Source organism: Oncorhynchus mykiss, chromosome 10 (assembly GCF_057628025.1).
Source record: "Oncorhynchus mykiss isolate SJ-2025 chromosome 10, ASM5762802v1, whole genome shotgun sequence".
Taxonomy (NCBI): domain Eukaryota; kingdom Metazoa; phylum Chordata; class Actinopteri; order Salmoniformes; family Salmonidae; genus Oncorhynchus; species Oncorhynchus mykiss.
Genome location: NC_143031.1, coordinates 49,916,425 through 49,930,445, shown reverse-complemented (window position 1 = coordinate 49,930,445; position 14,021 = coordinate 49,916,425). Strand labels below are relative to the sequence as shown.

Sequence of the window (14,021 nt, the reverse complement as noted above, 5' to 3'; positions counted from 1 at the left end):
TGGCTGTGGAATCGAGTGGAAACTGCTTATCATCAGCAAACGTCCTTGAAAATCACCGCACAAGTCTAAGCACCGCCAAATGCCCAATCCTGATTCGTCCAAATAGTCAACGAATACCCAAAACCAGGAACTACCGTTGCTCGTAATCACAAAATTCTAAGTAAACCTTGACAGATTCGCCATGTCATCTGGTTGTCACTAGTTACAACAGCCAAACTCAAAAATGGCTAGATTTTTAAAAAATTCATTAAAACAAAAATGTGCTTTTTGTTCTTGATTTAAGGTTAGGTTTAGGCATAAGGTTAGCAGTATGCCGTGGTTAAGGTTAGGTTTAAAATCACATTTTAAGAAGACAAATTGTAGAAAAGGGGTTGGGTTTATGACTTTATGGCAACTAGTGACGACCGTTTCATCTGCCCATGAGAGATTACCACAGTCATTGATTCACTCCCTCCGGTGTAGGACATGCACACAATAAATACAGTACACAAGGACAAACAGATATAGAATTTTATAGTCAACCAAAAGTAGGAAAAAAAAATAGAGGTGTAAAAGGAAACAAGTATAAACACGACTACTCAAGAGAACCAAGACTAGAGGATAACAGTGAAATAATGAAGACCATGGTTTACCATTAGGTTGCTGTACATGTCCTAATATTACATTAAAAACAGCTGCCATGTTTTATATATCTATATTTTTTTTCCAAATACATAACTCTTTAAAACATTGTGCAAGTGTGTTGCTGGTATTCCATAACTGGTAAACAAGAGTTGGTCCAGTGCATTACATAGTGACACATTACCTCTATACACTTACTTTCAGCTGGCCACAAACCTAACCATTGCATTACTACTTCTACTTAAGAGAGAGAACGATAAACAGAGTGAGACAGATTCAAATGGAAAAGACAGGTAATTGTAAATTCTGCCAAAGCGTTACAAAACAAAAAAAAATAAAAAAAGTAGAACGTTTGAATTATTATTGCCAAGTTTGGGTAAACTATACATAAAGACTGAGTGCCAATTATCTGACAGTCACATCAAATTCATATTTTGCCTATGAACTAGGACTGTGGTGGACATAGATGCACCAGTTATCAAACGTAACAAAGGGTGAAGGCAAGATACCTACAGTGCCAGGGATTAGTTGGGCCTAAATTATGTTAATAAACTAGGCCGTGACTAGTGCCTGCCAAACATCTCCATTCCCACCCTCTAGTCTAGGGTCTGCCCTTCAGATCAAACAGCAGGGGAATAATGTCTGGGTCAAATGGTAATAAATGTTGGCTAAATCAGTGGAACCTCAAAATGCTGCACATTTACAAGCAGTCTTTTACACCAGTCATCTCTTCAACATTGGCTACTACCCGACATCCTCTACCTAACCAGAACCCACATCCAATAACAAAGGTTCTATAAAGCTAAAAGGTAAAAGTTGGAGAATATCATTTGGTGACCATGACAAATCTTTTATCTGTGACTTTGTTTTCTCTAGGATGTTTGTCAAGTGTTTAAAATACTGTTCAAATCATGTTCTCTTAAATCAAACGTTAGCAACAATATAAATCTATAATTCAGTGTGCCAACATTATCACAAAAATAAATTTGGTTTGAGAATTACAAAATAAAAACTATGAGCAAAGACAGACAAACCAATCATACATTTGTCATGATACACAAACAATTCATGAAAGGAAATGTGATACAATTTACAAAAAATCTCTTTTAGCTACAACACCATCAGCAATCTAATATAATTAACCAGATACATTGATTTTGATGAAAAACAAAAAAGGATGGTAGAAAATTGAAAGGGACAACAAAAGGACCAAGACGGAACCCTTTCCACCGTTTTCTCCTGCTTGGTAAAATTCATAAAAAAATTGCTTTTGCAAAACAGCAAAAGTATCATTTTAAAAAAAGCCACATGAGTAGCTGCACTAGTGATCTACAATAAATGCTTGTCAATCCATTGAATAAAAAATAAAACAATTCAGGAGAGCACAACAAAACACGCAAATTGGCCTTAAGAGAAAATATCAATAATTTAAAACGGATCATATTTTTTCATGTAGCTGATCTTACAGTGCCACTTGTGGTTTGGAAACAAGCTGGGCCACGCCATAGCGCTGGCTCACAACAAGCTCAGAGCAATATTTATGAATAACATTTTATGCCCCCTTTAGTTTATTATTTACCTTGATATTTTCCTGTACAGTATATAAGTGGACTTAACAATTGGCCTTGAAGTAGAATGCATCAAATGGCACTAGAGACAATAGAATAGATCACTGTGGTCTAGCAGTAGACATACAAAAACACCTCAAAATGAAACAAAAATGTAAAGAGAATTGCCTGAGTTGGAGTCAGTGGCTCTAGATACAACTATTTTACACTAGACTGAGGAAGAGGGGGAGGCTTCCAAGTATGGACCTCTGCATGATCGGGTTCCTCGAAAAGACAAAACATAGGACATGATAAAACCGATCTAAAACACGTTAAGAGACAAGAGCGGCTTATAGTTTAAGCTGAAAAAAAAAAAGCCCAGCAAAAACAGCCACTTTACCCGATTACTCTAAAATATCAACTAAGTGAGACAAGGAAATAATATGTTTGATAGCGAATGCAAAAAAACAAACTTCTAAACGGTGTTTTCAATTTGAGAAAAATAGGAGGCTGTTCAGGTGTTCACTGATAGCACTGGCAGTGCATTAGAGAACAGAATCAGGGAGGCACGTTTTATGTTTTACTGCAAATTCCAAAGACAGATGTGAGAAAATAGCCAGAAACCTGCCTCTGAAATGCATTCAATTTATAAAAAAATAAAAAATAAAATAAAATAAAAAAAAGTGGTTAAATCGGGAAAATGTAACCTGGTCAAGTGCAACTTGCAACGGCGGAAACCTGAAAAAAACTATTGTTTCGTTTTTTGTTTATACAAGCTGGTCTTTTACATTTTCTTAACTTTAAACAATTAAAATGGATACAAATTTAGCCTTAATTTACAATACAATCATTTTCTCCAAATCTGATCATACTTACAGGTACAAAATAATGCAGTGTATTAGGACTTCTGCAGTTCATATACAATCAATTTTAGCCCAAGTTCCTGTATCAAACAAATAGCTATTATTAATGGAGAGGAATAACCCTGGATTGAAGAGTGGATGTCTTTGTAATGGAAGGTTTGCTACTGGCCTAAAAGACAGCACCACAGACCTGTCTGTTGGAGCATGTCTTTTTTGGGGGGCATGTCTTTTTTGCTTTAAACCATATGTAATTTAAAGCAAGTTGGCCCCTGCTCAATTCCATTTGGCTACACAGCTATGGGGTCAGAAATGGGGTCTCTGGCATAAGACAACCTGTTTTGAAGCTGCCAAGTCAGACTGACCGTGTCCATTTTCCCTTTCTAAATCTCTAAGCCCCATTGCTAAGGATCACTAAAGGTCATTCCCAGTGAATGACTTGTGGTTTTTGTAATATTTTAATATCCGATGCTAGATTCAAAATGGCTCTATGGCACGTGACTACGGTAAAATTGCATTGGAATATTTAAAAGGCAGTCGCTTAATTTTGCGATGATGTTCAGATTTGCGATTAGGCCATAAAAAAACAGAACCAGTCCGAGGTGTTAATGCTATGAGTCTAGATAAGTTACACGTATTATCACCCTAGCATCACACACTGAAATAGAAATTTTACAGTAGTCTTTCAAAGAGGAGGTTTGAAAATGCCTTTGTGCTTTAGCTGCACAGAGCGATTGCACCACTCAGTATAAAATGGAGCCGCTGAGCTAGAGGACAGGCTTTTAGCACCCGGAGAGGTGGTCTCAGAACCAGCGAGTGCAAAAGTGCAACGTTTGGCCTGCTCTCTCCAGCACCTCCAAACCTACTACACTCTTTATGGCAAGATACGGCAATGTGAGGGAATGGATTTGGAGCGGCTGAGACTGACTCTGGTTAAAGCTGGTATATCGGCCTTGTGGGTTTATCTCGTCGATTGGTGGCGCCTTGAGATTTTGCTGCTCGCGCTGACTGGACTGTGGTGACATGAACAATCCCTGTAGGATATAAAGAGAGCCACACATACATATGTGTGTGTGTATATACACATATGCACACACACTCCAAGTAATTTATTGAGTAAACCACCAACATTTCGGCAGTGTGGTACTAACACCGAAACGTTGGTTTTTACACAATCAATTACCCTTAATATAGTGTGCAACTATTTTTATAGCCTACAGTTTACTCGCCGTTAGTCAGCAGCTCTAACTTTGTGTGTACACAAGCTCATGCTTTTGACATGAAGAATCCCCCCTCAACAAAATCTCTCACTGGTGATAAGAGGTGGGAAAATACTCTACAGATGCATGCACTCCCTGTGGGCCTCATGGTATTGCCACACAATTCAACAATTTATCTGCAGGTTACGTAAAAACGGAACACCCAGGACTGCTACGTGGGATACGGTGTGAAAATAATATACAACATTAAATTGTGCCCAGAAAATGTGATAAAGACGTATTGTTGAGATCGTCGTGAACTTTTGCTTCAGTTAAAATCCATGGGGGTAAAATGCTGGCCATATCCCACTCCTATTATTGTATTTTGATTGATACAGAATGTGTTTGTCGACTTTGCAGGAAAAATAGAACGAGGTTGGAGCAACAGCTCCCTCTTGTGGCTCGGAGAACTACCTGCGCCCTGGCAGGTGGATTCCGTTGACTGATGACGGGTAGGAGAGGAGCAGCTCCAGTTGTGCAAACAGGGAGAAGTGATCGGAGGGGATGTGGGGGTGGGGACAGCCGCTGATATTGTTCTCATGGAGCCAGTGAGGATCCAGAGGACCCAGAACTCCCAACACATTGAGCGTAGGCTGAGAGTAGAAGATGTAGTCAATGATGCCCTGCACAGAGAGGAAAGGCACATTAGATGGCGATACATTCACATCCCTGGCTTGGAGAAAATTATTCACCGGTGTGACCCAAGCTTTCATAATAACACAGTCTTTTAGAACAGCTAACAAACACTGTGGAGCACACATTTTACACCGATGCAAAAAGAGCGATATACAGAAGCGGGAAGACATGAACGTGACAGTCTCACCTTGAAATCGAAGGTGTAGTTGGTGTAAGGCATCAGGCCGTTTTCGTAGGCACTCTTCAGCTTGAAGCTGTGGGTGATCCTGCCGTTGGACGTGCCATTCTTGCCGTTGCAGTTGAAGTTGGTCAGGTTGTCGATGTAGCGAAGCTCCTTGAAGTCCTTGTGGGTGCTGTCCACTCCGCCAGAGCTCAGGTACTCCACCACACCTGCACACACAGATCACCAGGAATTACAGAAAAGGCACTACAGTAGAGTACACACACTCAATTTTCAGCTGACCCAGTACACACCAGAGTCGGGGAGTGAGTTGAGGTCAGCACACAGGACGAGTGGGACGGCATTTGTCTCCCCGGAGACTGAGGAGAGCTTGAGGCTGCGCGTGGCCTTCTCCACTATGTTTTTCACCTCAGACAGGAACATGACGGTCTGGACCACCTTGACGTCGGAGTACGCCGGGTCCCAGTGCATGTGGGCGTTGGCCACCAGGAGGAGCTGTTTCTCCATGCCGTGCAGAGACTTTCCCACTAGACAAACACGCATTGGACAACACCAGCGTTTTGACATGAAAACATTTAAGCCATATGGAATTAATGCTTTTTTGCTGGCGTATGTGTAGTGTGAGAAAGACTCACCAGACTGCTCCATCATCTCCTTGCGCACCTCTAGAAGAGCGGCCACACCAATGTTGTCCTTGGTCATGACTCTGTTGAGCATGGCCTCTGAGCCCTCAGAGTTTGCCATAGCCAGCTGGTTGAACTCCACCGTGTGTTTCTGCACCAGGCTGAACCTAGACAGCAGAGAGGAGAGGCAGAACAGACAGGTGAGTGCACTGTGCTGCCTCTGGGACAGCTTAAAAAGGCTTTTCTGCAATGGCTGAATTTAGAATCATTACACCTCTGAAACACTATATACAGGGCAAATGTCAAACATACTTGGAACTCATGATCTAATCAAGACTGACAAGAGGCAGTGTGGCGTGAACTCACTTTTCGGTTCTGTAAAATATGGCGCAGCCGTCCACATGCTTGCGGTCACACTCCGACATGGTCCTGGCACGAGACTTGGGGCTGAAAAAGCCCTCGTAACCCTGGTCCTTCAGCTCCGGTAGGAAGTAGTTGTAGTACTGCTCTGTTTCCACTTCCTGTTCAGCAAAAACCAGGACAATTCAGGTTAATCTTAATCTTGAAGGTGCATTATTCAAAGTATATGACCTGTAACTTATGGAGGTGACATCGCAAACGCAACGCACAAGACGTAAGACAACGCCTTAAATGCTAGACTGATTGTACCACGCATGTGTCCTATAATTCATTGTAACTTTCAGAATCAGCATCTGTCTGCCCACCTGTAGGCTAATGATGTCAGCGTTGCAATTCATGATCTCCTGCATGATGGACTTCTTCCTGTACTCCCAGTTAAGGGCCCAGGAGGGGCAGTAGCCGTAGAGCTGGCGCGTGGCATACTTATCACACAACACGTTGTAGCACATCACAGAAAACAAGGCTAGAACAGGACAGAGGGACGCAGACATGAGATTATGCTACAGTCTCTCATTAGGGCTCTGAATATGATCAATAACACACACAATGTTCTTTGTGTTGATGTGTGTGACTTTGAATAGGTGTTGCAAGTGATTTATAACGGTGGATGAGTTAGTTACCTGCTGTTCGTGCCCGGTCAGGCTCGGCCATGACAATCCATGATCTGGGTGGGGGTTGCTCGGAGTTGACTGCGACAGAGGGGAAAAATGAGTAATCCTTGCACTGCTCCCCAAAATACCACTATGAGTGATACAAAGGAGAGTAAATACAACTTCATAGTCACCACTGTTCCCCAATATGATCATCAAGATCAATTGACAGACCCAAGTCATTCCATTCACCAAATTTCAAAGAAAATAATAACTTATCTTCCTCACTCAATTCAAAACAATATGCTTTTCCTGCATTTGAACTTACCTCGTTTGGTCCCTGCCAAATTGTCCAGAAGGTAGTTGAGCAGTTTCCTCGTGCCATCATGCTCCTGATAGAGGTTCAATATTTCTTGTGCAAGTGGGTTTCCTGCAGGAGGAGGATACAGTGGAAAGAAATGAGATATTACACAGATTCAATGATACAGAATGAAAACAATGACATCTATCATTCTATGACCTCCACTCTAGAAATCACTTGGATGTGCAACCAAATCAGCATAAACAGATTATTATAAAAACTGAAAACGCAGGGTGTCAATGGATAATCTGCATGCAAGTTTAAGACCCCATGAACAGAAAGACCAGCTTCAAATAATCAACTTCAATGCCACAAACCACCAAAATGTAATAACTATCAGGGAAAGCTTACCTTTTAACCCCAGTGTTTGTAACTTAAACAGTTTTCCAAGCTCAAAAGGTAGAACCCGCAACTGGTTATTGTTTAAAAGAAGTTCCCTGTTGAAGAGGTAAGACATACATGTTTTAGAAGGCTAGAGACAGTAGAGAGCAATAGGTCAAGATTCAGAAGACAACATTCAAGTATTCACACAAGTGACCGGCTTTCTCCATTTCACCCAAACTGCTGCGCGCATCAACAAGCGTCTGCGTAGCCAGGCGCTAAAATAGAAGTTGGTTTTAGGAACATATACCCACGTGGGTGATTGAAAGATGAACTGAGGTCCACACACCAGTCGGTAGCAGTAACACACCTTAAAGTAGGTTGCCAACCGCCATATAAAGTCCACAGAAGATTGAAGGAGGAGAGATTACTAGAAACTAACTAGGTTCCCCCTTTTATCTGTGGATTAATTGTCGGAGTAGAGAACACAGGATTTTGTGTGACTCAAAATTCTACAATGATACAGAAGGAAAAAAAATGGACCTTGTGCATTTCAGGTAAAATAACAATCCAATGTTGATATCACAAGACAAATTAGTTACCAACAGCAAGCTAGCTAGCTAAATGTCCATGACTGTTTAATGTTTTTCAACCTGTAGTTGGTTCAGAGTTCGTATTGATATTTTAACCTGCGTGTCCTGATCGCATCTGATGTGAATGGACAAAATCAACATGCGCGCGATGGTGCACGCACCCGGTCTAGTCAGCATGTCAATCAATAAGTATCTGTTCAGGCCATTTCCATGTCTACTCAGCCAGTTAATGAGCAATTTGTCATTGAGGGACGGGTGCAGGAGAGGGCATACACAAGAACGATACAAACAAAAACATACATTTCCTTGAAACAGAGTAACTAGCTATTACCAATTTCAAACACAGTGGGGAACAGAGGTCTAATACCATGCATGGGAGGCTGAAATGTCTCTTCATCCATCTACTTTATAGAATGTGCTCTCAGCCCAAATCCCCTAGGGACGCTGAAATGGCATTGTTGATTAGATGAACAACACACTTAACATTTCCAATTATAGCGTAAATAGCTCAAAACAATAGGGTTCGAAGCATGAACTGTGAAAGTGTTTAAATTAAACAGAAACCTGGTTAAATGAAGAACAGCAAACTCATGCCTTTAACAGGACCAATCATCAGCTTTTAGTGCAAATCATTTCTCACGTGGAAGACACAGCAATGTCGGTTCTCCAAACTAGCAGAGTAAACACTTAGCCTACAATGGACACAATTCAACTTGCACTATGACTGACCTGAGAGACACCATGTTGCCAAGCTCGGCGGGCAGGCTCCTGATCTTGTTGGATGAGAGGTCCAGGTACACCAGGTTTTGAAGTTTGGCAATATCGGGCGGGATACGAGAGAGGGAGTTATCGCCGATGTGAAGAGCAGTGAGGTGAGTCAACGTCCATAATGAGGTGCTCAGACTCCTCACTTTACCTGCCGAAACAAGTGGGGAAACCAGGGGACAAGAGAGTGACTCAGTGAAAAAAGGAGTACAGAAATACCCTTACTCAACTTAAATGGAAATAAAGAATACACCTATTAGGCCAACATGTGGAAGCCATCGCCCCCACAGCACTCACCACTAATTTCGAGCTCAGCCCAGTATGACTTCTTCCCATTTGCTGCCTCCTCAGTGGACATTATTGTGTACATCCGCCTTGGGTCTGGCGGATCATATTTTTCCTTGGGCATCCCTATAATACTGAAAAACACAAAAACAGATTGCATGATCAATTTGAAACAAAATGTTGAACCAGAAACTTTGCATGGTCGATTTGAATACCCTCTTAGATACATCCTAGAGATTGACTGACAGACAATTAGTCTTACACAAGTATTCTCAAACTGGGGAACGTGAAATGCCGTCGGGGGTTCGCCAAATAAAGAGGTGATTCACTTTTTACATATGCATCTTCACATTTTCAAAAACAGCCCATTTAGATTTTCCAACGGGGCTACACATTTGGGTGAGTTTTTTCCCCCACGCCTGAGTAGCCTCAAACCATCTAGTGTTCAGCAAAATAACAACACAATGTCAAATACAGGTAGCCTAGTCAAATAATTAACATCCAATCACATTAACCGTTACTCTCTCGCGGGAATTCCACTAACGGTCCGTTATGTAGCTACTGCTAGTGGAATTCCCGTTTGCTCGAAAATGAATAAATGCTTTAAAAAAGTAAGGCCCGCGTCCATAGAGACACATACCAGCTCTACTGGCAGTACCACTTCTACCAGTAGTACTAAACCTGCACCTGTCGACGACAAGTTGTTCTGCTTCCACGAGCACATCCAATGCTAGCATCAGTAATTCTACATATGTTGTTAGCCCAGCTAGCATGGATACGGACAGCTGTGAATTTGATGCAGCCGAAGAGCTACTGCCCCTTTGCCCTGGAAAGCACAAGACAACAGAGAGGGACATTGGACCATCGAATATGATGAGAACTACATTGGTTTAGGGTTCACTTATATTGGGAGTAGTGCCTTTCCTCAGTACTTTTGCACATAACACACTGTGGCTATCTCACAACTCGATGAAACCCTTCACTCTTGCGCAGACATTTAGAAATAAAACATGCCAACTTCAAAAATAATCCATGGGAGTTCGAGAGAGAATTAAGATGACTTGAGTAGTAAGACATATATAAATGCAACAGATACCATTAATAAAAAGGGGCTAGAAGCGTCTTATATGGTGAGCTACCGAGTGGCTAGGAGGCAAGACCCATACTATTGTGGAGGACTTAATTATTCCTGCTGCTGCAGATATGGCTGGGACAATGCTGGGGGAAAAGGCCAAAAAAAACTACACAGACAATGCCTTCCTCAAACAACACTATTTCATGACGCATCAGTGAAATGGCAGGAGATGTTTAGAAACAATTACTGCCTTGCATAGAAGCCAGTGAATTATATATGTTACAGCTGGATGAGTCAGACGTGGCGGGCCTGGCACAGCTCCTGGTATATGTCCGTTACGTTTACGGGGGGTCAATTAAGGAGGACATCCTCTTCTGCAAACCAGGACAAGAGGAGAGGGTATTTGACAGCTGGACAGCTTTGTTACATCAAATGGACTTTGGTGGTCAAGATATGTTGGTATGTGTACTGATGGCACAAAAGCCATGACAGGGAGACATAGTGGAGTGGTAACGCGCGTGCAAGCAGTTGCTCCCGACACCACTGGGAACACTGCAGCATCCACTGTTAGGCTCTTGCTGCCAAGGGAATGCCTGACAGCTTGAAAGACGCTTTGGACACCTACACTGAAAATGGTTAACTTTGTTAAAGCAAGGCCCCTTAACTCTCGTGTATTTTCTGCACTATGCAATGATATGGGCAGACAAGCTTAAAGTTCTCTTTACTGACCATCATTTTCACTTGTCTGACTGCTTGCATGATGATGAGTTTCTCATACGACTGGCCTACCTGGGTGATGTTATATCTTCCCTGAATGATCTGATTCTAGGATTACAGGGACTCTCCGCAACTATATTCAATGTGCGGGAAAAATTGAGGCTATGATTAAGAAATTGGAGCTCTTCTCTGTCTGCATTCTGTAAAAATTGTACTTAAATCAGAAGCCATCGCCAGATTTCTAGATAGGGCTGCGCTAGACTATCCTGCCTTGGCAAATCGCGCTGTTATGACATTGATGCCCTTTGCAACCATGTACCTATGTGAGAGTAGATTCTCGGCCCTCACTAGCATAAAAACTAAATACAGGCACAGACTATGTGTGGGAAATCATTTAAAACTGTGACTCTCTCCAATACAAACCAACATTGAGTTATGTGCATCCTTCCAAGCACACCCTTCTCATTAACCTGTGGTGAGTTATTCACAAATTTTCAATTAACAAATAAGGTTTTATATGTAAGATGACTAAATAAAGAGCAAAATGATAATTATGTCTGCCCTGGTCATATACAAGAGCTCTTTGTCACGTCCCATGTACCGGGTTGTGACAAAACTCACACATTCTTACGTTTAATAAATGTATTGTATAGTGTGTGTGAGGCAGGCTTACAATGATGCCAAAAAACAACATTTCAGAGTGCGCTGACCCTGGTGCTAGAGGGGGTACACAGCTGGAGGTTGAATGTTTGAAGGGGTACAGGACTATAAACATTTTGGGAACCACTGGTCTAACACACATTTCCTAGGACACCAAATATGTACAACCCAGTAAAAAAAAAAATCCATGTTTAGCCTGAAGTTATCACAATTCGCCACTCATTACATGAAGATACCCTTTCACACTATGAGTCTCCAAACATGTAAAGAAGTGGACTACTGGGGTTTCTGGAACTAAATTTAACCTCTAGTAAAACCACTCTGCAGACAGCTGCTCCAAACTGCTATACATTTAGCACTAAAGATGATTCACAAATTATCGCCCTATGGCAATTGGAAGACCCCCTAAAACAAGATGTTGAATGAGCTTTTAGGAGGCCGTAGAAAAACACTTGGCAATTTTGTCCACAATGTAATTGTTTTGCACATTTGCCACAATCAGATTAACACATGAACAGATTGACACAGGCAGGGGCATGAAGGCTGTACTAACACATCTAGCTCTACATGTGCTAAATTAGGAGCGACCACAAAAGCACAACAAAAGCATACTTGATAAGTGGCGCTATCGAGTAATGGCAAAAAAATAGGATGTTCCTGAAAATCGCTGTACCTTTCTCAAAAAACTTGTCCTCCTGTTGATACTGTGGTTAGCACGTTCAAACATTTGTTTCAATAAACCATTGAAGTCACAAACTAGCTGATCTTGCTAGCTAGCTACAAACAAGCTGTAGCTAGCTAGCATAAATCAATTTTCAGCAGTGGACATTGTTTTGAACAGTTACCCGATATCTGTAACGTTAGCTAGCTAACTGCACTAACGTTAGTTGGTAGTGGTAAGCTAACTTAGTATGTGCATTGTATACCCAACATTAACCACATACCATCCAAACGAAAATTGTGTGTTAACTATACATTAGCAAATATGATAGCTAACTAGCTCTCTTTGGCTATTCCATTCTACTTGATTTTCATACTGGGTACAGACAGTAACGCTCAAATTACACAGTCTATAATCTCGTTTAATTATCTAACTAACGTTAACTATGCTCTAACGTTAGCTAAATTAGTTTATTTTAAGATATTCGACATTTAACTTACTAAACCACACAGAACACAGGCAGACGATAAATGGATAGCTAGATGACAATGTATCCAGCTAAAGCGTCAATCCCCGTACACATCCACGTAAGTACAGCGACTTCTAGCTAGCTAGCTAGCTAATGTTAGTTGACTTCAACGTCTAGTTAGCGCAACATAAATCAATAATTAAGAACGAGGAAACGTGCCCCTCGTGAATTAACACGTTTAGCTAATTTGCTTGATAACTAAAACGCTAGTTGAGCTTAGATAGCTAGTTTGACAGCTAGCGCGCTATGTACCCATTGTTAGCTAGCTAGCTCGGTTAGCTAGCTAACTTGGTTAATTTAACTGGCTGGTGGGGTTGTCTATGCTAGCTAATACATCTCACAAAACACACGACGTTGTTTTCGTACGCTTAAACAAATGTGTACCTTTAAATGAGAAGTTGATGGTTTACCTGTATGAGCATACCAGTCAGCTATGGCGAGTGCGTGTTTCCTTTGTTTCTAATTCACTTCGTGTCAGCTGTTACCCACTGAAAGAAAACAAGAATCATGGCGTCCGTTAGATTTGTGGTCTGTGATAACAGCGCTCGTCGTCGCTTCCGAACAGTTTACGCTGGTAGTGGTACATACAAAACGGTTGTTGTTCCCATCTAAAAGGGTTGTGAACATGGATCAAATGATTTCATTCAACTCGTGGACATCCGATACAGTGTAACAGTTTACAGGTTCTGAGTCTTCAAATTAAGTTTTCAAAAATCGTAAAGCCTAATACATAATTTCATTTGTACTACGTTTCAATCCCCCTTGCATAAAACTTGCGTCAAAAACCCCAAGTAATGCAAAATAAATGTAGCTAGGCTACTGTATACCATATCAGTGCAATAGCAACTGTGAAGTCCTATTCTCACGATAATTGCTATATTTTCTGGCCCCAGTGGGGAGCAGCAGAGAACCGCAGATGGTAGAACTGACAGCACTGTGCAATATCCATCAAGCCAAAAACATATGTACACATTTTTATATTCTGCATTTTTAATTGCAACCTGATGACGATAATGATGTTAATTACAAGGTCTGTCAAATCCAAAGCCCATATGCCCATACACCTTTTACATAAAATCTGATACATGCTCAGCAAAATCTGAATGTCTGGTTAATTTATCATTCCTAATCTCAAGGGTAGTATGTGATACATAATTTTGTTTTACCTCTGGCATTTTGGTAAGGTACAACGAGCAGGATACAAAAGCCCAAATATCTCCAAGACTGACTGTGGTACAATATTTACTTTTACATTTGCTCATCTCTAGGCTCATTCTGTCCCACTCTTAGCCTGATCTTCCAGGGATTCTTCTGTTA

General features: G+C 41.3%; 1 protein-coding gene across 3 annotated transcripts; it reads right to left on the bottom strand.

Annotated features, from left to right (window-relative positions):
• Positions 1 to 495: 495 nt before the first annotated feature.
• On the bottom strand, positions 496 to 13,615 carry LOC110534192 (CCR4-NOT transcription complex subunit 6). 3 transcript variants are annotated; one of them, XM_021618910.3, is made up of 13 exons: positions 13,532 to 13,615; positions 13,115 to 13,192; positions 9,075 to 9,196; positions 8,742 to 8,928; positions 7,450 to 7,535; positions 7,066 to 7,167; positions 6,768 to 6,836; positions 6,453 to 6,610; positions 6,094 to 6,248; positions 5,740 to 5,894; positions 5,398 to 5,631; positions 5,111 to 5,313; positions 496 to 4,910 (listed from the first exon to the last, which is right to left on the bottom strand). In XM_021618910.3, exons 3-13 carry the CDS (start codon positions 9,184 to 9,186, stop codon positions 4,698 to 4,700), a joined length of 1,674 nt encoding a protein of 557 aa, XP_021474585.2. In that variant the 5' UTR covers positions 9,187 to 9,196; positions 13,115 to 13,192; positions 13,532 to 13,615; the 3' UTR covers positions 496 to 4,697. The 3 variants fall into 3 exon arrangements, with proteins under 3 accessions (XP_021474585.2, XP_090043127.1, XP_021474586.2); XM_090187001.1 differs by lacking the exon at positions 13,532 to 13,615 and having other exon boundaries at positions 13,115 to 13,484; XM_021618911.3 differs by lacking the exon at positions 13,532 to 13,615 and having other exon boundaries at positions 13,089 to 13,277.
• Between the last annotated feature and the right edge of the window lie 406 nt (positions 13,616 to 14,021).

Coding starts and splice junctions, on each gene's coding strand:
- LOC110534192 (XM_021618910.3), bottom strand. CDS start 9,186: ATGCCCAAGGAAAAATATGATCCGCCAGACCCAAGGCGGATGTACACA. Junction 5,895..6,093: donor ATATTTTACAGAACCGAAAA/GTGAGTTCACGC, acceptor TCTGCTGTCTAG/GTTCAGCCTGGTGCAGAAAC. Junction 4,911..5,110: donor ACTACACCTTCGATTTCAAG/GTGAGACTGTCA, acceptor CTCTCTGTGCAG/GGCATCATTGACTACATCTT.